At 43.6% G+C, this 23,069-nt stretch overlaps 1 protein-coding gene and 1 long non-coding RNA gene across 4 annotated transcripts in view; one reads left to right on the forward strand and one right to left on the reverse strand.

Moving 5' to 3' along the window:
- Window positions 1-23,069, reverse strand: part of GPC3 (glypican 3) — a 662,823-nt gene that overhangs the window by 249,788 nt on the left and 389,966 nt on the right. For all 3 annotated transcript variants that reach the window (XM_068250947.1, XM_068250949.1, XM_068250948.1), the window contains exon 6: window positions 9,820-9,940. In XM_068250947.1, coding sequence (XP_068107048.1) covers window positions 9,820-9,940 — 121 coding nt within the window. The remainder of the gene's footprint in view (window positions 1-9,819; window positions 9,941-23,069) is intronic.
- On the forward strand, window positions 4,106-19,451 carry LOC137529054 (uncharacterized). The gene is made up of 3 exons (XR_011023569.1): window positions 4,106-4,223; window positions 10,428-10,557; window positions 19,320-19,451. It is a non-coding gene; the product is annotated as an uncharacterized lncRNA (long non-coding RNA).

The following is a 23,069-nucleotide window of genomic DNA, read 5'->3' on the forward strand; positions in this document are numbered from 1 at the left end:
GTATATATCGTCCTGCACTGACGAAGTCGGGGTTGTCTCCTGAATATGCTCAGATTCGTATACAGCTTTAAGGAGTTCCGATGTATCCTCTATGCTAAACAGGTATCTAGGCATTCTGGCTGTAGCTCTCCCCGGATCATCCGAATCCCTAGCCTCCCCTTCCTCCAGAGACTCTCCTGACATATCCTCCCACGAATCATCTGGAGAGTCAGGTTCTACTGGCACAGTTGGTAATATACGCTTGGGCTGGGTCAGATCCTGCCTGAGCCCTGAACCCTGCGGCTGCTCTCCTGCTGGCGGCTGGATGCTCACTGTTACCGCTTGCGTACTACTGTCTGTTGTCGATGTAGTCAGGGGTGTGGGCTGGGCCTGTCCCTGTACTGGAGGCTGAGTAGGAAGAGCTGCCCTGAAGGCTGCAAAGGTGGTAGTCAGTTCCTTTTTCATAGACTTCATTAAGTCAATCATCATCATATTAGTGTCAGGGATAGTGTCCCCCCTATGTCTGCACTTGTCACATGATGATCGTGTGCAATTTGGTGGCATCACCTCCCCACACTTTGAGCACTTATTAGTCTTTTCCACATGTTTCTGTAAAGCAAACAGACAAGAAACATAAGGCTGTTAGTATTCTCTGCAACCCCAAGACATGTATAGTGTAGCGCTTATGGGGTGCAGAAACACCTTCAGCTGTACCTGTGCCGGCTGGCTGTGTGTCTCTGCGGCTGGTACATTGCTGTCCGCTGTGGCGGCCTCTGCTTGATCCATGTCCTGCCCGCAGCGTGTCGGCGTTCCACGTGCGCTCTGCTCTGCAGTTGCCGCCTGTAGCCCCGCCTGCCTCAAGAAGCTTTTCCGGCTACTAGCCCCTGACGTCCCCGGTGGGCGGAGCGTACGCGCCTGGTCGCATTCCGCCTGACGTCAGGGCGTCACGTGACCCTCCGGCTCCCCGGAACAACGCCGATAGTACCAGGCGGTGGCCACGAGAAAGGACGCTTTCAGGCTTTCTACACAGCCCTCCACGTCGGCAGGTAGTGTACGCTGGGCTCCGCTTACCACTTCCTCCCCGTTCGGCCGACACAAGCCTGAACTGCAGTCTCATGGGGAAAGGTCAGAAATATTTCCATCTCTACTATAGGTGCGACACACGCTCCCCTACAGCATAAAAAAAAAACTAGTGCACTGTCCACGGGTGAGTGGAAACAATGAAAGAACTAGGGAGGTAGAGGAGGAGGCTTACTATATAGAGGGTGGATCAGAGGAGTAATTAATTAATTGCATGTGCATTGTTTCCACAGGGGAGGGGCTCAATGGTAATCTCAGGTGGCTGTCCTGGAGGATGATGAGAGAAATATGCTTTATATATCCCTGCACACTGCAGTACTTGGGCAAACCTGTTTAACCTATTTTGGTTCCTGGACGTAGAAACTACGTCCAGGAACCATGCGCGCTACCACGCGCTCCCGCAGCCGATCGCGCGCGTGCACGCGCGCTCCCGGCCCGCGGTTCGTTAGCCAGGCAATCAGTGAATCGGGCTATGGTGCCCGATCACTGATTGCTCTCCCCCGCTGAAAAAGCAACAGCTTCTCTCGGAAGCTGCGCCTTTTCTGGCTGTTACCTCCCCCATGCGTCATTCTAAGCGTGTGTTACGCTTAGAGTGACGTCATGTAAACTAACTCATGGCCGCCATCTTGTGGCCAAAAAGTACTACAACTAAAAGTTAAAAAAAATGAAAATTAACACACATTTACATTATAAACCTATTGTTTACCTCCCACCCTCCCAAAACAACCCAAATAAAAGGTTTACTATAAAAAAAAAAACAAAAAAAACATTACAATAAAAAAAAAAAAAACATGTAAATATTTACCTAAGGGTCTAAACTTTTTAAATATCAATGTAAAGATGAAATATTTCTATATTTTTTTTTATTTTAAACTTGTAAATAGTGATAGATGTAAAACGGAAAAATGCACCTTTATTTCCAAATAAAATATTGTCGCCATACATTGTGATAGGGACATAATTTTAACGGTGTAATAACCAGGACATATGGGCAAATACAATACGTGGGTTTTAATTATGGAGGCATGTATTATTTTAAAACTAGAATGGCTGAAAACTGAGAAATAATAATTTTTTTCCGTTTTTTTCTTATTCTTCCTGTTAAAATGCATTTACAGTAAAGTGGCTCTTAGCCCCCAAAGAAAGCCTAATTGGTGGCGGAAAAAACAAGATATAGATCAGTTCATTGTGATAAGTAGTGATAAAGTTATAGGCTAATGAATGGGAGGTGAACATTTCTCAAGTGAAAACGACGGAACGCGAATGGGTTAATTATAAAAATCATTCATTTTCTGAAGCTGTATTGTGATGTGCAGTATTATGTTACGCTGTTAAAACAGAGAATTTAGATCATCTGATGAAGAGCAACCACAGAGGCGTAGCTAGGATTTTCAGCGCCCAGAGACAAAGACAGTTTATTTTATTATTATTTATTTATTGTATTTATAAAGCGCCAACATATTACGCAGCACAGTTTTTGCGGGTCCCCACTTGGACAAAATGGGCGTGGCCACATAGAATGTGGTCATGGGTGGAGTCAAATGTAAAAATACTGTTTCGATAGCCAGGTGTACCCCCTTCCCCCCAAAGACAGCAATATGTGCCACCCCTTCCCCCCAATGTAGATAACTAAATGTGCCCCTTTCCTCTGTTCAGATAGCCAGATGTGCCCCCTTCCCCTATTTACATAGCCAGATGTACACTCATATAGATGGCCAGATGTGCCCCCTTTTAGATAGCTAGATCTGCCCCCCTCCCCATTTAGATAGCCAGATGTGCCCAGCTTTTTCTACTGTGGTTTACGCTTCTGCACTCTTCTGTAGAGGCAGGGAGAGAATAGCTACACCTCTGAGCAACCAATGAGGTGGCTAAACAAGGGAAGATAGGGACTAACTCGCTATATCGTGGCAAAATTGCCATACGAAGGTAGCCAGTTCTGTAATGCGTGTTGTGCAAGTCAAGCAACCAGCGTTAACTAGGTGATGCACATGTTATCCTAGTCCTAGCAACTTGTATATTACCTAGGTAATATGGGTAATACTTATTGCACAATGCGCACTACATAACTGCCATAAGTACCAGTAAAATTGCAGTGTGCACAGCAGTTTTACAGCGATTTAGTGTCTCTCTATATACAGTAATCACAGGGTACCTGTAAGTAGGAGGGGGTTGTGCTAAATTTGACTATAAGGAACAATGGATAAGAGGCACCCAGTGGTGTATACTCAGGTATAAAAAGAGGTAACCTTGAGGAACTTTATTGGGCACTATACTTGTCTAGAGCTCAAAAAAAAATCCTAATTTGAAGCTTTTAGCGAGTCCTTCCTGAAAGGTAGGACTCAGTTTTTCCCTTTTTTTTTTTTTTTTACCTGTGCATCCACCACTATGCATTGTGAGTATTACTATTCCACTATTTGCCACCCACCTATACTGACATACTACACCATATTGGGCTCCCGATGCCCTTTTCCAAAATTTGACTATATGCTGCTCTTTAAAGGTGAACTCTTTTGTCTCCATGAATTGAGCATTCCATGGGAATAGTATTTGTAAATGAAAAAAAAAATGGTCTTTCAAAAGCCATCAATTGTACACATTTTAAACATTCTGTCTAGCCAGCTGACTGACTCATTCAGCTGGATAACTGGAATTTAAAAACACACACACTTTTTTTTTCAGATCTACATGTTACAAGTACTATGCTGATAATTGTTTAATTGTATCCCCCTTATTTATGAGTATAGTTAAACAAATAGGTAACCCACAGTCTGGATGGCAGCCCAATACCTAATAGGTGTGTTAGCTAGTCTACTGATTACTGCAGGCTTTATTCCAAGCGTGTCCTGCTCTGTGCAATCTAATGTTCAATGCAGAATGATATGAGTTACTGGGGTGTTACTGGGAAGGATGTGTCCAATGTGACGCTGGGCACATTAACAGGCTTGAATATACAGTATCTCGGACCACTCTTGTGTTTCCTGTCACCCAAAATGACCTATAAATATTATTTTGAAGTGCAGATTTGGAAAGATAGTCACGCAGACATTTGTCTCATGGCACAGCAGCCTGTTCTGTTCTATGGAGGAGGTAGGTGAGAAGGAAACCCCATTGTGGGAACTCCATCTGAAGCTGCAGGGGACTCCAGGAATCGGGGAGCAGCGAAGGTCAGTTATGTACACATATTTCCATATGTACACATATGTCCAATTGGACATTTGGACATTTCAGCCGAGAGAAATCTGTAGTTTCACAGTCATTTGCTGAAGCCAGTGAAATTATATCAACATCAGGGGCGTGTCTGACAGGGAGGGGGGTGTCGCTACGACCCCTCCACAGCGGCAGAGCAGGAAGGGAAGCAGCGCTAGAAGGAAAAACGGTGGGGACAGCGGCAAGGAGGGGGCCAGAACCCCTTCTGCTTTCTCCCCCTCCATATATCCGTGGCAAGCAGGCACGCGGGCGGATAATTTCTCACCTGATTTCCGCGTTTCAAGCGCTGGAGTGCAGTGTCACTGTCGTCACAGGTCTCTACCTTCAATGGCGCTCACTGTGCTTCCGCTACTCAGGAGGTGGAGACCTGTGACGATGGTGACGCTGCGCTCCAGTGCTTGGAATGCGGAAGTCAGGTGAGTAATTATTTGCCTGCCTTCAACCGCTCCTGCTTGCCGCCGATATATGGAGGGGGAGAGAAGCAGAAGGAGGGGATCCATTTGAGGGAGGGGGTGTTCTGGCCCCCTCCCTGCCGCTGTCCCCAGTGCCCCTCCTTCTAGTGCTGCTTCCCCTCCTGGGGCAACTATACTACCTTCACTGGGGGCAACTATACTAGCTACACTGGGGCCAACTATACTAGCTACACTGGGGCCAACTATACTAGCTACACTGGGGGCAACTATACTAGCTACACTGGGGGCAACTATACTAGCTACACTGGGGGCAACCATACTAGCTACACTGGGGGCAACTATACTAGCTTCCTACACTGGGGACAACTGTATTACATATCCTGGGGCAACTATGCTTCCTTCACTGGGGCAGCTATATTACCTATACTGGTGGCGCCTATACCTGGTATTACGCGATGTGGCGCGCTTAGTATGCCATACTTGCTCCTTTCCTTTTTTTTTGGGGGGGGGGGGGGGTTTGTCTGGTTGTCTTATAGCACCAGGTGTCAAATGCCCTAGGTATGCCACTGATCAACATTTACAACTTTCATTTTAATTGTCAGTTTTAAAGCGGACCCAAACCAAACATTTTTTTTATTAAAAATATTTAGTTGCACTACTCTGACACATACAAAGATAAATAAACACTCCTTCAAGCCTATGATCATTTCAGTGCATGCTTTTCACCCTTCTCTTGACATAACTAGGATTATACTGGGGGCAGCCATTAGCAATTCCTCCATTGCCGGACACCACCTACTTCACCAGTTTGCCGGATTTTGTCCCGGCAATTTGAAAGGAAGGGAGGGGTTCCTCCAATAAATGTAAAATATTTTATATTTGTCATCATGCAGCTGAAAAAAGGCTGCTATTTATTATTATAATTTAGAAAATAGATTTTATTTCTGAAATCTTGTATTTTTAATTTGGGTCCACTTTTAGTATACCTTAAAGTGTATGGGCAGCGTCCCAACGGATTGTACACAATTATTGCTGTTTGTGCAGAATGAGTGAATTTTAGTTTCTGAAGTTCTGCAAAGAGCAAGATGACAAGTAGCATTTCCAGTTCATTTATGTAACTGCACAGCATTATTGATGTAAAGTGGAAATCATGAAAAGTGTATTATTATTGATACTTTGCAATACTTGAACATAATATAAATACATCCATACAAAAAGGGCGTCAGGAAATAAAGGCGTGTGGTGTAAATGATAAGAGGCGATAGCGTTTTTAAAAATATTGTGTTGTATATCGTTTACAATAATGTTTTACAAATTAAAAAACATTTCATAATGTCTATGAAATCGCAAATTGTGAAAATGATAATCTTCCCTATTTTGAAAGTGAAACTTATAATTATGTTATAATGTTATAATTATGTTATAATTTTTTATAATTATGTTTTAATAATATATGCATAATTGTTATAATTGTGTAATATTGTGTATAACCTTCATTTATCGTTTCTTCATGTAATAAAATCTGAAAATATATTATATATTGACACTTTGCTACGCGTGGCAACAATGACCGTCAGGGCGGATCAGATCTTTAAAGTGAATGGGAACCACACTTAAAAAAATGAGACAGATACTTACCCAAGGAGAGGGAAGGCTCTGGGTCCTATAGAGCCTCCCGGCTCCTCTCCTGGTCCCCCCCGTTCCAGTACTGGCTCGCCCGTTAGCAGTATTTGACTAATTTAGTCAAATACTGCTTTACCCGGCCGAAGGAGGCTTCAGAAGTCTTCAGGGAGCCCGAGTGCTCCTGAAGAAGGGCGGCCCTGTACTGCGCCTGCGCATGCACGCTCACACCTGTGCAGCATGACTTTAAGATCTCCGATATCTCCCGCGCAAAGTGCCATGATCATTTGAACCTTGTGCACGCCCATCGTGTGCCGTGACATTTTTTTCTGCAGGCAGGAAGATGTAATCTTGTTCATTGGGAGGCATTTCTGTGAGGTTCCCCGATCCTTTGTTAGGTGAGTATTTAGCTTTATGCTCGGAATACACAGTGAGTTTTTTTGGCAGACAGGTGGCTCGATAGATCTTTTCCAACAGGTCCAATCTGATGTCAAACATTTTCCTGATCGATTTTCTCATAGAAGTGAATGAAAATTGATTGGAAAAACAATTGGAAAATCGATTGGCCAGTAAATCTGCTGAAAAAACTCAAGCGATATGAGACCATAAACTTTCTTTTCTATTGCAATGGCCTGGCTGGTCAGCAACAAAGGGTTACAAACAAAAAGCCAGCAGGACACAGTTGTGGCTCTTGCAACAGAAAAATAACTGTACCGATCATTATCTTCCTGAAAGGGAAATGAGAAACTAGAGTTTTGTGTTAAATAGGAAATCATTCACAAATGAGTCCTGTTTTAGATTAACTCGTTTGTGTTTGGCCATTTCCCAGTCTGTCTACAGATAAAAGAAAATAAAACCACAGGGGATGAATATCTCTGCCAACACAAGCCTAACACAGCAAAACTAGGGCAATGTTAGTTAATCACAGCACATGTGATGCAAGTGCCTAAAGGTGCCTGTAGGAGCTTTTAGGTGTATGTGAACACCTTTGGAGCCTCAATAACTGGGGCACACCAAGGCTGATGTCACAAAGACCTTTTCACTGCATGTTTTGCGGTCTTCTTTGCTGTTACGTTCTGTGGTATTTTAATTGTTAGCAGTGCGGAATTGCCATCAAAACAACAAGGCATAGTTGCAAGTATATCCATGGAATTATTCCCCTTTAGTCCTTATTTACTTCTTATTGTGCTTGATGTGTGACTGGATTCCCCAACCAAGCATGCATAATGCAGTCACATGGCAGGGATACCGACTGGGACTTAAAGATGGACAATTACCGAGGTCACTGCCACACACCCCTGACGAAGTAGTTTGCCTGACCACGAAACAATTTGGGTTTTTCATAAGGTGCCCTGATGCACCCCTTCTAGGAGACTCATTTCTACTTTGGTTTGGTAACACTTGACGTTTATCATAGCATAGGTAGCTACCTCTTGGCTTTACGTTTCTGGGGCACAGAGGAATGCCTGAAAGATGATGTAAAAATGCTGCTTCACGTGTTTTGATACATTCCTAGTAGTTTTTTATTTGTTATTTACAGCATTGTTTCCACATGCAAGCAATCATATTCTCCTCCATGAGTTCCGGGAAGCACAAGCAATACTGCTCATAATTAGAAATGACGGGATGTGATCAAATAGTATTATGGTAGAGAACAGAGGCGCCAAAAGGATAAAAACAATATTTAAAAGTTTTAAAATTATTGCTTAGGAGGCAGTGGTGGACTCACCTCCCACAAGGGATGTGATCAAACCTCAGCACAACTCTGCTAAACTGAAAAGCGTTGTTCTGAGTCTTCGACTATTCTTCACATGTCACAACTGTTAAAGCCCTGGGACACAAATGAATCATTCTGCAGATTTATCAGGCACAGGTGATCAGGAGAAAAGAGAAAAATGTAAACAAGAGAGGACACTCATCTGAGTATAAAGAATATAGAAATGCTTATGACTTGCTCCAAAGTAGAGTGTCAAAAGCAAGACTTGTCTTGAGGCAAAACACATAGACCAATTTGTGCATTGTAATAAAAACAAATTCTAATAATACTAAAAAATTACTGGATGGAAAGCAGTACAGTATTGTCTTTTTAAATTGAAGAGATTTTTTTTTTTAACGGATTGGCCATGTGGCAAGTCACCCACGATCTGCTGCCAAGTCAATGTTTGTGACAGCAGAACTTAGATGCACACCATACTAAATTATTGTTAAAGGACAACTGAAAAAGAGGGATATGGAGGCTGCCATATTTTATTTCCTTTTAAACAATACCAGTTGCCTGGCTGTCCTGCTGATCCTCTGCTTCTAATGCTTTTAGCCATAGACCCCGAACAAGCATGCAGCAGCTCAGGTGTTTCTGACAATATTGTCAGATCTGACAAGATTAGCTGCATGCTTGTTTCTTGTGTGATTCAGACAGTACTGCAGCCAAATAGATCAGAAGTACTGCTAGGCAACTAGTATTGTTTAAAGGAATACTGTAGGGGGGGTAGGATGAAGATTAGTAGAACTTACACAGGGCTTTTAATGGTCCCCCGCAGACATCCTGTGCCCGAGCAGCCACTCACCGATGCGCTGGCCTTGCCTCCGGTTCACTTCTGGAATTTCAGACTTTAAAGTCTGAAAACCATTGCGCCTGTGTTGCCGTGTCCTCCCTCCCACTGATGTCTCCAGGAGAGTACTGCGCAGGCACAGACCACAGGCGCAGTGGTTTTCAGACTTTAAAGTCTGAAATTCCAGAAGTGAACCAGAGGCAGGGCCGAAGCATCAGGCGGGCACAGGATGTCTGCGGGGGACCATTAGAAGCCCCGGATAAGATTAACTCATTTTCCCCTGACCCCCTACAGTATACCTTTAAAAGGAAATACATATGGTAGCCTCCGTATTCTTAGAAGTGTCAGGCAAGGAATAAAACTACATTAATGCATGCAACTAGGGTGCATACACACATCCAATTTTGATTGGCCAGTGACAAGCCAACTTTACCATCAAGTTTGAGGGCCAACAGAGCTGATTGAGTCGGTAAGCTCTCACACTACATGAAAGGGGTAAAATTGGCCAATCATTGGCCAATAAACATTGGATATGCGAACGCACTCTAAATCTGGGCTTTGGCTGGAGAAAGGAGAGAGGGCAATTTGCTGTTGCTCATCTTTCAGAACAGAGAGGAAGTTCTGTGTTCAGGTCCGCTTTAAGTCAATTAACTGTTAAGTTACATTTGAAATTACAACAACTTGACAGGTATACTTTAAGCTCTGCCTTCATCTACCCCGAAAATAAATCTGACAGATTCCATTTGCAATAAAAAGCTATTTCAACACATCAAAGGCAGAAGAGAGTCCAGCTGATCTATATACAGGAGGACAATTTAATACATTAAAAAAAAAAAAGTTCTTTTCTCCATCTTTAGGAATTCTCTGTGCATCGTTACCGGTAATTGGAATGAATGAACTTGAATTCACAATGTGACACCGTATTGACTGTTTAATATTCGGTTAAACAGCTCCATGTTTCCTTCACCTACCTGATTGACGTGATTCAATTTATCAATGATCTGGTTAATTACAGGTTCAGTACTCCTGGCCTTCCCATCTTGGTTGCTCGTTTGAACCTTTAAGCCATTTTTCACGGTGTGAGGATTGAACCTGAAAGAATATTGACAGATCACAGAGATGTTAGGATTGATCTGCTTAGAGCCGGCAAGTAAGGAAATTCCACAGGCAAGGTTAAGGAAGGAAAATCCCAATGCACAGGCTGTCACTTCTGCATATGAGCATTCTTATATATAACAGGCAGCTGCAGTCATTTAGATGTTATATACATTTTATATAAAACCACAAAGCATCGCCTAACAGTAATGCAATCATTGGACAGAATATACGACATTTCAGCAGCAGCTCCAAGCAGTGCTAGGATTCACTGTGCAGATTCACTAGACTCCTCTACAGTCATCCAAGGAATAAATGCTGTAAGGCTGAGCTCCTGGTGAAAGCACAGTCATTCCAGTTTACAGGGCGCCGTATATCTCATCAGTTGGTATCATAACTCTCTGGGGTGATTCGCTGGCTAGCTGTATACTGCTCTGCAGTTAGAAAATCCTCCATAGCCATAGAACTGTATTTTTATTTCTAGGGTTTACCCTCCAGAGGCCTGGATTTCCTGCTGAATTACAGGAGAAAATTGCATCTTTGCAAGCTAGTTCTCATGAACGGTTGGGGGACAGTGCAGTCAATTTTTGCGAGTCCCTTACTGGAACCACCAGGTGAGTGCAGGTGGGTGGCTGGCTGCAGACTTGTGGTGTCACCTGTAAATGGACATCTGACTGCCTATCCGAAGCCACAGCAGGTATCATCTGTTTAAAGCTCACTAACCACACCATGGGCTTGATTCACAAAGCGGTGATAACTCAGTTATCACGCCTAAAAGACTTTAGGTGTGATAAGCCGTGCACTGCTGAGTTAGCACCGCTTTTGCTCTTTATCGCCCGCAAAGTCCCGCGCGCAATCACGCAACTCCGCGCGCAGCGCCCATAGGGTTTAATGGGCACATCGCGCGAACTGCACCATGCGACGGGCGATTGCGCGCGCAAAACTTTGCGCGTGGAATTTCGCGCGAGTTTCATTTTATCACGCCTAAACTGAGTTTAGGCGTGATAAAGGGCTTTTCACAGGTGTGCAAACACTTTGCACCGCTTTGTGAATAAGGCCCCATATGTCAAAGGCTGACTCAAGGTGCATTTGGCATTTGCATTATACAGCAAATGAATGGCAATAGATCCCTCTTCATGTGAACTAGACCTAAAGTCTCATACACACTCTAGATGGTTATCAGCAGAGATGACTGGCTGGGGCCTTCTCCGTGGAGAATCTAGTGTGTTTGCAGCAACCTCAATGCGTCCCGAGAGATTCAGAGACCATCTCAGCCAAACATAGACTGAGCCCATTGTTCTCCTACTCATCCCACCCCACTTGAAGCTGGTCAACCTTGCATAGCACCATAGTCCCTCCTCCTCCCTTCATAGTAACAAAATGTGCCTGTAAACTAGCAAAGCATCAGTACAGCACTCAGCCCCAAACTATCGCTGGAATGACAGTCTCGATCCCTGCAGGTGACAGTAATTGTGCTTGTGTATGCACCTTTAGGTAAAATAAACTAAAATGATAAGATCTTGGCATGGAATGGTTGAAAAAGGGGTGCAGCAGTTAAATTAAGGGGTGCAGTGCAATTAAATGAAATTATCTGAGGAACCAAGAGATTATGATGGCAGTGGGCCCTTCCCAGGGAATAAACAACAAATAATATGGATGCTTATTGTATATACTTGAGTATAAGTCTAGAAATGTAGATCTGATTCACTTAAAAAAAAATAGGGGTCGGCTTATACACGAGTTGTGAGCAATACTGAGCACACTGAGTAATGTGTGTACTATTAGTGTCATTCCCATTTGCAGCAATGTACCCAGTGGTAAGTGATACTTTGAGGAAAGGAAATGCCAAGAAAACACAGGTCTGAAAGTCCTGGCCACAACAATTGACAAGGAAAAGGACAGGAAGGAAATACTGGGCTGCATAAAAGGGAGTGAATAATTGCGGCACTTGGGGGCCCTTGAGGAGGTATTGGATGCACTTAAGGGACAGGAGGGGTTAATGGCTGCAATACTGTATGCAGCGAAGTCATTAACACCTCCTGAGCCTCAAGTGCAGCCATTAACTTTGCTGCATAGACTTATACTTGAGTCAATAAAAAATTCCAACTTAAGATGGTTGAATATTGGAGTCGACTTATACGCGAGGTATTCGAGTATATACAGTAGTTTTGAATGCACTCTGCCAAGACTGCCATGGGATTAGGTCCAGTCCCTGGAGCAATGTCAATTCCCAGCAGTAATATGTGATTGGTCTTTAAGGCATAGCAGCCAGGCAGCTGTATCTATAGTCACAGTGTACTGATGCACTGTGAGATTCCAGGGACATACTGAAACTCATTGAGCCCATCACTATAGAGAAACATTTTGTCTGTTTTCACTTCACACAAGCAATCAAATAAATAAGTTTTTTCTATTTTCTTGACTGCATGTTTTGAGTGAAATGACCAAATTGTAATGTTCTTCCTTTATTCACAGCCATTGACCCAATGAGATGTAAAGACAAAATGGTAAACATTTGATTTTTTTTTATGAATTTGATTGAATATTTAAAGTAACAATGGTCAAAGTTAAACATTTCATTCATGAAATCAGACCAATTGACCTCTTTGGACAAGCTGCTCTTAGTTCAACAATAATAGATGCCAAACAAATCCCATATGGTCTTTATGCATGGGGCCTGCTGCAGTGCTAAGGTGAGGAAAATGAATTATTAACCATATGATGAAAACATACATAATCAACCGATGGTGCGGACCATGGACCATATGCAATTCACTTTTTCACGTGCATTTTCTCCTAGGAGATAATTTTAATCTCCGGTTTAATTGAACTTTTTAGCACTTTGCAATGGAAAGAGAACCAAAAAGTAGGTGAAAGTACTGTCAAAATTATTCTATTTGCTTGCTGGTGGTGTAAGAGGTATTTTATTTACAAGATGGGAAAATGTCACCTAGGAGAAAACTCAGGTGAAAAGTGAATTGCATATGGGCCCCAAGTCTTTGTCAAAGTAAATACAAATGGTGCAGGAAGGGCGGGGATACAAATGGGGCCACCATGGGAGGCAATAGTAAAAGCCGCGTTTAACGTCAATGAAGTTAAATTATGGTGCCCAGTAAATAGTGGGCGCTGTCTTGTTTGTTTTTGATAGTCATTATTTCCCTAATATTTAACATTTGTAATATCCTATTTTTCATTGCTATACTAGGACAGTATGGTGGCTAAGTGATGGTACCCTTGTCTTGCAGGGTTTGTGTTTCAGCTTCAAATTCCAGCCTGGTTGGCGTTTGTATGTTTTCCCTAAGCTTGCGTGGGATTACTCTGGCTTCCTCCCTGGCTACAAAAACATACTTGGAGGATTATTGGCTTCTTAAAATTGGCCATAGACTATGGTGGGGCCACCAGATTCTAAGCCTTGTTGAGGAACACTTAGGGCATGTTATCAATGCAAATTCACATGCTATTTTCTGGATGCAAATTTGCATGCTTATGTTAATTTGCATGCATTTGTGTCCATTTTTTGCATGTGAATGAAGTTTTTTCCTCTTAATTTACATACGCGAAAATGCATGCACAAAAAACGTCAACACAAAAAACGCAATGCGAAAATGCCATGCATCATCCGAAAAATTGTAGACCTGCTGTCCATTTTTTTCTGCGTGTGATTTCTGGATACAGTGGAAAAAGGCCCATTGAAATACATTACTATGCAGAAAATGCACACAAATTTGCATGTTGTGGAAACGGACCCTAGGGGTGCCCATACATAGACACACATTTGATCAGATACTATGGGGTCAACAGATCACTAGAAGATTCAGTCCATAAAATTCCCATTAATCTTGCACACTTTGCCAATCAAATTAAATAAATGGCTGTCATTGATGCTAGGTAAGCCTTTTTATTTTAAAATAAATCTTTATGTGCTAATGCGGACTCTCCTTTTGAAAAATAAATAAATGGAATCTTTAAATAAAAAGTCACTTTATACAGAAAGCACAACACGCTCATGCAGTCAGTAAATATGCAGAGACTTACAGCAATAGCAGATATCTATAAACTAGCTGCTTGAGAGGAATTCTGTTTATTCTAAGCAAGGAGTGACTATAAGCAAAGAATGAATATACGCAAGGAAAGTGACTGTTTTTCAAGAAGTCTGAGTCTTGTGCAAATCAGGCAAGTACCTTGCCTTAAGTTATCTCTATCCGGAGCCAAATGAGATGCTCCTTTCCATAACTCATTGGCCTCACTCCTTTAATTCACAGATACAGGCGTGAGCAACTCTTTTATGTTCATGTTTAACACTCAACATCTTTCAGCTGCCTGAAGTTCTTTCACAGAAGGTTATTCCACACCCAGGCTTGTATTGCATGGAAAGTGCATTTCACTCATTACAAGGGTTCTGGCAGAAGCTAAATGTTCTTGCAGTGCCACCTAGTGCACACTGGCAGGTACTAAAAGAAAACAGTATTAGATTAACTCATAACTACAGTAAATGTCACAAATATTTTTGGAGAAGTGACAGGTAGACAACAATATCTTCTAATTTATGGTTAGGATTGATATAAAGTATGTGGGGTTGACTGTCTCGTATGTATCAAAAAACAAAATCTAAATTCAGCATTTATTATCCTAAGAAATAAATGGCAGCTTCTACTGGGTGCATACTTCTCTTCTAGGCAGAGCCAGATTATCCACAAGGCAATTCTAGGCAGTTGCCTAGGGCCTGAAGAGAGTCTACGGGCCTGGTGGATGCTAGCCCCCATCAAATTATACTTAAAAAAAAACTTAAAAAAATACTTAAAAAAAAAAAAGCCTAGTGACCATCCAGGAGAGCAAAAACTGCGATCTTGCCTTGGGCACCATTCCATAATCCATTTCTGCTTCTAGGGGACATTTCCTCACTTTTTCAGAGTAACTTCTTAAGCTCTAATAAGTGAATAAGATTTCTGGGTATTTTATATGTATAGGTAATGCACCTACGCCATCCAACAGCTAATTGACACTGCTTTGCAGATGTCAGAGTTTTAACCTTCCAGGAGGTTTTCTCAGGCCCTGCTGGGCCGATTTGAGTAATTTTTTTTTTGCTAGCTGCGTCAGAACTTCGATCGCCGCCGCCCCGCGCTCGATCGCCGCTATCCGCGTCGCAACACAGCCCCCCCCCCTAGACCCCTGCGCTGTCTGGCCTATCAGCGCCAGGCAGCGGCAAGGGGTGGATCGGGACTCCCTTAGACGTCACGACGTCCATGACATCGGTGACGTCATCCCGCCCCATCGCCATGGCGCTGCCCCCTGGCGGTTTGGCGCCATGGCGCTGCCCCCTGGCGGTTTTTAATAGACCGCCAGGAGGGTTAAAGCAAATCTAAAGTTTTGCCTGATCTGTGCAGCGTGGGCTCTCCAGCCCACAGCACAGATCAGGTTTGCAGCATTGCGATCAGACTTCCTCCCCCTTTTTCCCCACTAGGGGGATGTCCTGCTGGGGGAGTCTGATCACCGCCGGCTGCCTGTGATTTGCGGGGGGGGGGGGGCTCCTCAAAGCCCCCCTCCACAGCAATTTACGCCCTCTCTGCCCTTACCTACTTCTCCCGCAGGCTATGGGCTGCGCAGGACAGATAGCATAGGCTTCAGCCTATCAGAATGCGGCGATCCCCGGCCAATCAAAGGCCGGGAATCGCCGATCTCCTTTACGTCGCTGCTGTGCAGCAGCGCCGTATGATGTAAACAGCGGGGTTTTCTTCCCCGCGTGTTTACACCTGCGAGCCGCGATCGGCGGCTTGCAGACTGTTCACGGAGACACCCTCCGTGAACTGACATGGAACGGCCCCATGTAAAACCACTTATGACCAGACGCCGCCTATCGGTGTTAGGCGGTCGTTAAGTGGTTCTTAAGGGCCAGTGCACACCAAAAAGCACTAGCGTAATCGCAAACGCTACATGATAAAAAAAAATTAGGTTAAAAAACCCACCCGCGGCCAAGCGCTGCAAAAAATCAAAACGCCAGGGTGGTTAAAAGCTTTCTGCAGAGCCATACAACTACGCACACAAGTGAATCTCCCCTCCCTTTTCTGCCCACCAGCAGAGCTTTCTATTGGTGGACTCCGATCGCTCCCACAATATTTATTTTTTTATTTGTTTGTATTTTTTTTTATACATACATTTCCCTATTTTTTTATATGATAAATAATACATTTATGATAAATGTCAGAATGTAAATCAGGGAGAGAAAACACTTTACAATGGGCAAACACTGACTAAATCATGTATACAAAATTATTGTAAAAATTAAGCACTTTTGTTTATTACATTATTTTCACTGGAGTTCCTCTTTAAGGCTCAATTATAAAAGCAGCACTTTGTAACAGTTGCTGTCTCATACTGACTAAAGTGAATCTCCAGAAAAGAAGGTAAAAAGATTTAAAGCAGGGGTCCCCAATCTTTTTGGACCCGAGGACCGATTTCATGCAAGACATTCTTTCCAAGGGCCGGCCAACCGGGAAGGGGAGAAATCAAGCGCATAAGATGATACAGTGTATATAATAGTATTATTGTGCATTTCACTGGAAAAATCGCCACAAAAACACGTCAGGACTGGAGTACGAGTCTCTAGGGCTGGTTTACGTGGACGGTTTTACATCATTTACTACTGATGGCAGTGCTTGCCATTAAAGCGCTGCTCATTCAAGTAAGTGGGCAGCGCTGGTATTGTTGTTTCCTGCCATGTACAGTACATAAAAATGCATTCTTATTCCAATTTTTCCCAGCAGTTTAACCAACCCTGGAAGCCCCTTAGCAATGCAATCAGCAGGATAATACAAAAAATATATTTCACATTGCAAAATTGGAAGTAATGGCAAATATACCTTCTTGCCCTAATGCAATGCTACCCACTCAGCTCCGTCACACATTTCGCCGAGGTGCTCTTCATTACAAAATTGGCCGTTATCCCCAATAGGGGCGGGACTGGATGCTCCGAAAATGCACAACCGTGGTCGCAGCCGTGCAAACCAGCGACAATTAGCGGCAGTTCATGGATGATGGAGGGGGCGGGCCACGATGAAGGAGGAAGCCGTGCACACACGCGAGAAAAGCCTATGGCTGATGGAGGGGGGGGGGGGGGGGGGGGTCCGCGGACATGAGAAGCCCTGCAGCTGATGGAGGGGGGCGGGACTGCTCTTCCAGGCCTGCAGTATGCAGAGTGGAGGGCTTCAGTTCAATGAGGCAGGGGAGCTGGGGCCCACCATAAAGCACCCTGTGGACCGGCAATGGGCCGTGGACTGGGGGTTGGGAACACATGGTTTAAAGGACCACAACAGCAAAAAAAAAAAAAAAGTAAAGCAGTTAAAATCTGACAGACCTGACAGGTCGTGGACTAGATTTTTTGCAAAAGGGTGTGTGCTCAGACACCAAGCGAACCCTTATATGGAAATGCTTTTGAAAACAAAGGAAACCCTGAGAATTCCCCATGAGAAGATGGACTAGTCCAAAATCTGTAAGTTCTGGTGATCTGTCTGTATGGATGATCTTTCTGATGCTCACTCCTTTATTTCTTCCTTATTTTCCAGTGCATAAGGCGACTGGGCGTAAAAGACGACTCACAACTTTTCCAGTTAAAATATACATGTTAGGATATACTCACCATATAAAACTACCCCTCTTGACTGTTGGACATTTTTATACTGTACTGTATGTACTGGTACTATACTGTATAAACAGGTACAATTACTGGTGCCCAGAATACAACCAGCCAATCATGGCAAGCAATGTACCTTACCAGCGATTGGCTGGTTGTTGTATACAAAGCCTGCTTGGATTGGTCAGCCATCCCTGTCTCCAAGACTATCAGAGTGGTAGTGCAAACATGCCTCTTTCACCTGTCTGGCCCACCCTTGTATACTATTACCTCCTTCTCTGCCTCTCAGATCTCGCACATCCGCGCCTGCGCTGCTTCACTGCAGTCTTCAGGAGCGAGATCTGAGAGGCAGAGAAGGGGGTATGGTAATAGCATACAAGGGCAGGCCAGATGGGTGAAAGAGACGTGTTTTTCTGGGCACAGTGACGCGCTATCCTTTTTCTCCATACCCAGAGCGTCCCGAATGCCTCCAGCTTGCTCCGCCCTTCACTTACACCTTCTCAGTGAGGTGCCCCCTCACCTCATCATCGGGACTGCGTTAAGTCACTTCTTTCCATGAATCCTGGTGAGTGGATTTTCTTCTACCATACTTGTACAGCAACGCCCTTGCTGCTTTCATATGGTTGCCAGATACGGCCTCTGACAATTTTGGCTCCCCCGACCAACTGCGGTAACCGCAGATTCTCCATTCCGCTCAGAAGTTTCAGCACCCTCCCTATAAGACGACCCAGGGCCGGGCCGAGGCATAGGCTGGAGAGGCTCCAGCCTCAGGGCGCAGTGTAGGAGGGGGCGCACAATTCATTCAGCTGTCATTCCTAATTGTGTTTGAAGCAGAAAGAAATAAGAAAAGGGGATACGTGGCAGTGACTACAAGCTAGATAACTAGATATTAAGGTGGTTGGGGAGGTTGTGGGCCCTGTGGCGCCTCTTAGTCTAATAGCAATCAGTGTGTGATGGCTGGGGAGGCAGGGATGGAGGGGCGCACTTTGGTGCCTTGGGTGCTGGAAGACCTTGTCCCGGCTCTGAGACGACCCCCGGCATATAAAACGACCCCCGACTTTTGAGAAGATTTTACTGGGTTAAAAAGTAGTCTTGTACGACAGACATTTCAAACCATATAGCAGATATGTGCATTTTTTTTTCTAATGAAGGTTTAAATCTCTGCATCAGATAACAGATTACTCTGCATCACGTGTATAATGAGATGCAACCTAAGCGCTCTGACTTTCCATTGCACACATGTAGATCGCTTTCATGGGCAGAGGACCAGCAAATATCCACCATGTGTTGGGCAGTATCTTCCCTTTCACCAACATATGCCAAGGCAGTCTCTAGCTGTAGTGTGTGCAGCAGCATATGGGGAGCTCTGGTCTGACCTCAGATCATCATACAGTATTTGAGTGTCAGAAGACAGCATACCTCCCAGTACAGAAGAAGCATATTGTCAGATCAAGTAGTCAGAGTTTGCAGACTCAGCAGAAATGCTACATCCTTCTCATAGCAGAGCCCGATGAAGAGTGGCACATTCCATAACAGCAGATGATGCCACTGCTGGGGACACCTGGCGATGAAAGAATGTGCCTTGCCCATAATGGCCCGTATAATTTGATTAGCCAGACAGCGGCTGTACATGATAGCAGCAGTACCAGTTTGTTATAATGGCAAAGCACTAATGTATTTAATGGAATAAAAATGTACAGTATTTCAAGTCTATGTATATTTCTCAGTATTTTTTCACAATTTTGCTAGGTCACTTGTAACAGTCACATCCCAGCCTGTTCTGTACTCAGGAGGGTACTGGAGGCGCCTAACACTAAAGGACTACGAGACAGGGACTCCATTATTTCCTGAGGAAGCAGGGTTTTTTACTTACAAAACGCATTGGAGTGTATTAAAGTTTTTTCATTGAATATGACAATATGTGTCATCGATTGGGAGGTAAGTCCACCACTACCTCCCGTTTTTTATCTATTTTACCCTTCCTGGTGTCTCGGTTTCATAATCTTCAGCAGTATGTTGTCCACCCTTGGTGGAGGGGTGCCATCCCTTATTTCCATATATACAGAGAGCAACTTCATAACCTCACCAGCCGGCACAGTAGTTGCTTTAGTGGTAGCCCCATCTGTGAGTATCATTGCTCTATTGGATCTCATTTATCAAAATATACTATCCCTCCCCCCCCCCCCCCCCCGTTATGGGGGCTGTCATGCCCCTGTGTATAGCTGTACTATAAATGTTGTTGCTCTTCAAAGCGGAATATAACCCAGCATTTCAACTTTGCTCTAAAACATTATTTACAGCATATTATATGCAACCAGCATTTTTTTTTTTTTTTACTAGACCAGCATTCGAAGGTTTACACACAGAGTTTTAAAGTTCCATGGAGAGATATGCAGGCGCATCCGAAGTTCAGATAGATACATTTAGCTAAACAGAATGTAACAAGTGGTGAATGTTACACACTCTTTGGCTGTCCTCCAGCTCCTGCACAGTCAGAGAGAGTGAATCACATTCCACACTTAGATACATTTAAGTAAACAAAATGTATCTATCTGAACTTCGGATGCGTCTGCATATCTCTCCAAGAACTTTAAAGCTCTGTGTGTAACCCAATGCTGGTCTAGTAAAAAAAAAAAAAAATGCTGGTTGCATATAATATACTGTAAATAATGTTTTAGAGCAAAGTTGAAATGCAGGGTTATATTCCGCTTCAATGTAGAAATACGGTATTAATTGGCAGGCTCCTTTAATATGACACATCAGGAATGAGTCAGTTTTGTTGCGGAGCACAATTAAATTCTATGAGGCATTTCTTGCGGACACATCTGGGAACTCTAACCTGCATTTGCATATTTAGTCATTTTCAGTTTCTAGTCTACTGAGATATTGGAGGACTCTACTCAAATGACTGTCCATATGCCATATCAGTGCAATATATGTGATGCATACCGTACCCACACTGAATTTAGCTCAGAATGTGACATTATGCCTCAGAGGTGCCTGCATGCATCACAACATGACCTCTGTGCTCTGGAGTGTCTCATTTTGTGAGATGTACTTCCTGGAGTGAGGCATAATGCAGTCATCCAGTAGAATAAGCATGTCAGTTAAAATGTAGGGAATATTTACCATCTGAGGTCTGCGTATTTAACTCTAGTTTCAACAACTGCCAAACTCAGTTTCCCTGTAAACAAATGCACATAACATTCTTATTATACAGTGACATGACTCATATTGTGCTGTGTATCTAGATCCAAACATTTTGTCGGAATGCCTGACTAGTGGCAATCAGGAGATGCCGGGCATGTCTGGAGGGGGGCTAAGGGGACATCAAGCAGAATCATTCGCTGAGTAGGTCTCAGTAGGATTGTAACATTCTTTCCCAAGTATGGGAATGTGTAGTAAGCCCCCAGACTGGCCACCTTCTCCCCTCTCGTAGCAGGCAACATATCAGCTCACTGCAGAAACAAATCATGCAATGTTTTATTACTAATGTATGCAATATATGTTTTTTTTCCCTGCCAAAATTAGTAACTATCTACTGTATATGCAAGGAAGCAGCAATATTTGTTCTTTGCATGGTTTATCACCATCTGTCAAGTCATGATTTATTGTCTTTATACTTTATAGACTGTGCATTTTATGTATCCCCTTTGTTTGTTCAATAGCCGGATAGCGTACTGGTAAGGCTGTTGCCTTTAATGTAGGATTTCAGCTGTTGACCAGGGTTTGAATCCCGGCTCAAACCAGTGTGTAAAAATTAAGGAATCTTTGGGCAAGGCTTCCAAATGATCCTGGTCGCCTGTGGGGTGTGCCCTAAGTGGCTGCAGCCCTTAACCACTTCACCACTGAGGGGTTTTACCCCCTGAGCACCAGAGCAATTTTCACCTTTCAGCGCTCCTTCCATTCATTCGTCTATAACTTTATTATTACTTATCGCAATGAAATGAACTATATCTTGTTTTTTCCGCCACCAATTAGGCTTTCTTTAGGTGGGACATTATGCCAAGAATTATTTTTTTCTAAATGTGTTTTAATGGGAAAATAGGAAAAATGTGGGGAAAAAAATTATTATTTTTCAGTTTTCGGCCATTATAGTTTTTAAATAATGCATGCTACTGTAATTAAAACCCATGAAACGTATTTGCCCTTTTGTCCCGGTTATAAAACCATTAAAATTATGTCCCTATCACAATGTTTGGCGCTAATATTTTATTTGGAAATAAAGGTGCATTTTTTTCAGTTTTGCGTCCATCCCTAATTACAAGCCCATAGTTTATAAAGTAACAGTGTTATACCCTCTTGACATAAATATTTAAAAAGTTCAGTCCCTAAGGTAACTATTTATGTATTTTTTTTAACTGTAAATTTTTTAATTTTTTTTTAATTACAAAAAAAATAAAAAATGGGGAGTGTGGGAGGTAATGAGTTAATTTTATGTGTAAAAGTCATTTATTTGTATGTGAAAAATGTGTAGGGTGTAGTTTACTATTTGGCCACAAGATGGCCACAGTAACTTTTTGTTTTAATGCGACCTCCAAGCTTCCTTCCGGAAGCTTGGAGGAAGAATAAGGAGGCTGGACACGTGAGTTTTTTCTCACAATGATCGCGCTGCCCATAAGAGAAGCAGCGGATCATTGCGGGGCTTAGATCAACGAACGGGAATGGATTTTCCCGTTCATTGATCTCTGGGCGAGCGGGCGGCGGCGTGTTTACTAGCGGCGGGCGGCGTGTTTACGAGCGGGAGCGCGGGCAGCGTCGGGAACGCGGAAAGTACGTGTTTCTCCGGCCCTGGTTTTTAAAGGATGGAAAAAGGGGCGGAGAAATACGTACGCGCGGGGGTAAAGTGGTTAAAGGGACCCTGAGTAGGGGAATTAAATGGAAATCTGAACTTACCTGGGGCTTCCTCCAGCCTCCTATAGCCCATGAGGTCCCTCAGTGTCACCTATGTTCTCCCCTCTGTGGTCCCACTGACTGATCCTTTAGGTGCGCAACTTCAGCCGAAGTGTGCAACTGCGCATGTACGGCCCGCCCGCGTGCCCCAGCTCTATTCCGAGTGTTCTGCGCAAGCGCAGTACTTGAAAGACTGAATCGGCCGAAGACACGCACCTAATGGAGCTGCCAGCGGGATCCTGGAGGGCACTCTGAGGAACCTCGTGGGGTAGGGGGCTGGAGAAACTACTACTATTCAAAGCATTTATAGAAGTGATAATTACCAGCAAAGGACCAATAAAGAGCTAATACTGCATTTAATTCAGGTCCCCTCTGACCCAAGGGCCCCAGTGTGGTCGCAACTAGAGTCCAATTTTCATACCCGACCCACACCCGCAGACCCGCTTTCAGTTGCATTCGATACCCGCACCCACAGACCCGCGATTTCCATTGTCTTGTAAAGTACACATTTAAAGCAATATTGGGGAGCTGTAAAGTAAATAAAACCTTTTTTTATACACAAACCAAAACCAAAGAAGTGTTTTATAGGATTTTTTTTTTTGTTTT

Source organism: Hyperolius riggenbachi, chromosome 8 (assembly GCF_040937935.1).
Source record: "Hyperolius riggenbachi isolate aHypRig1 chromosome 8, aHypRig1.pri, whole genome shotgun sequence".
NCBI lineage: Eukaryota > Metazoa > Chordata > Amphibia > Anura > Hyperoliidae > Hyperolius > Hyperolius riggenbachi.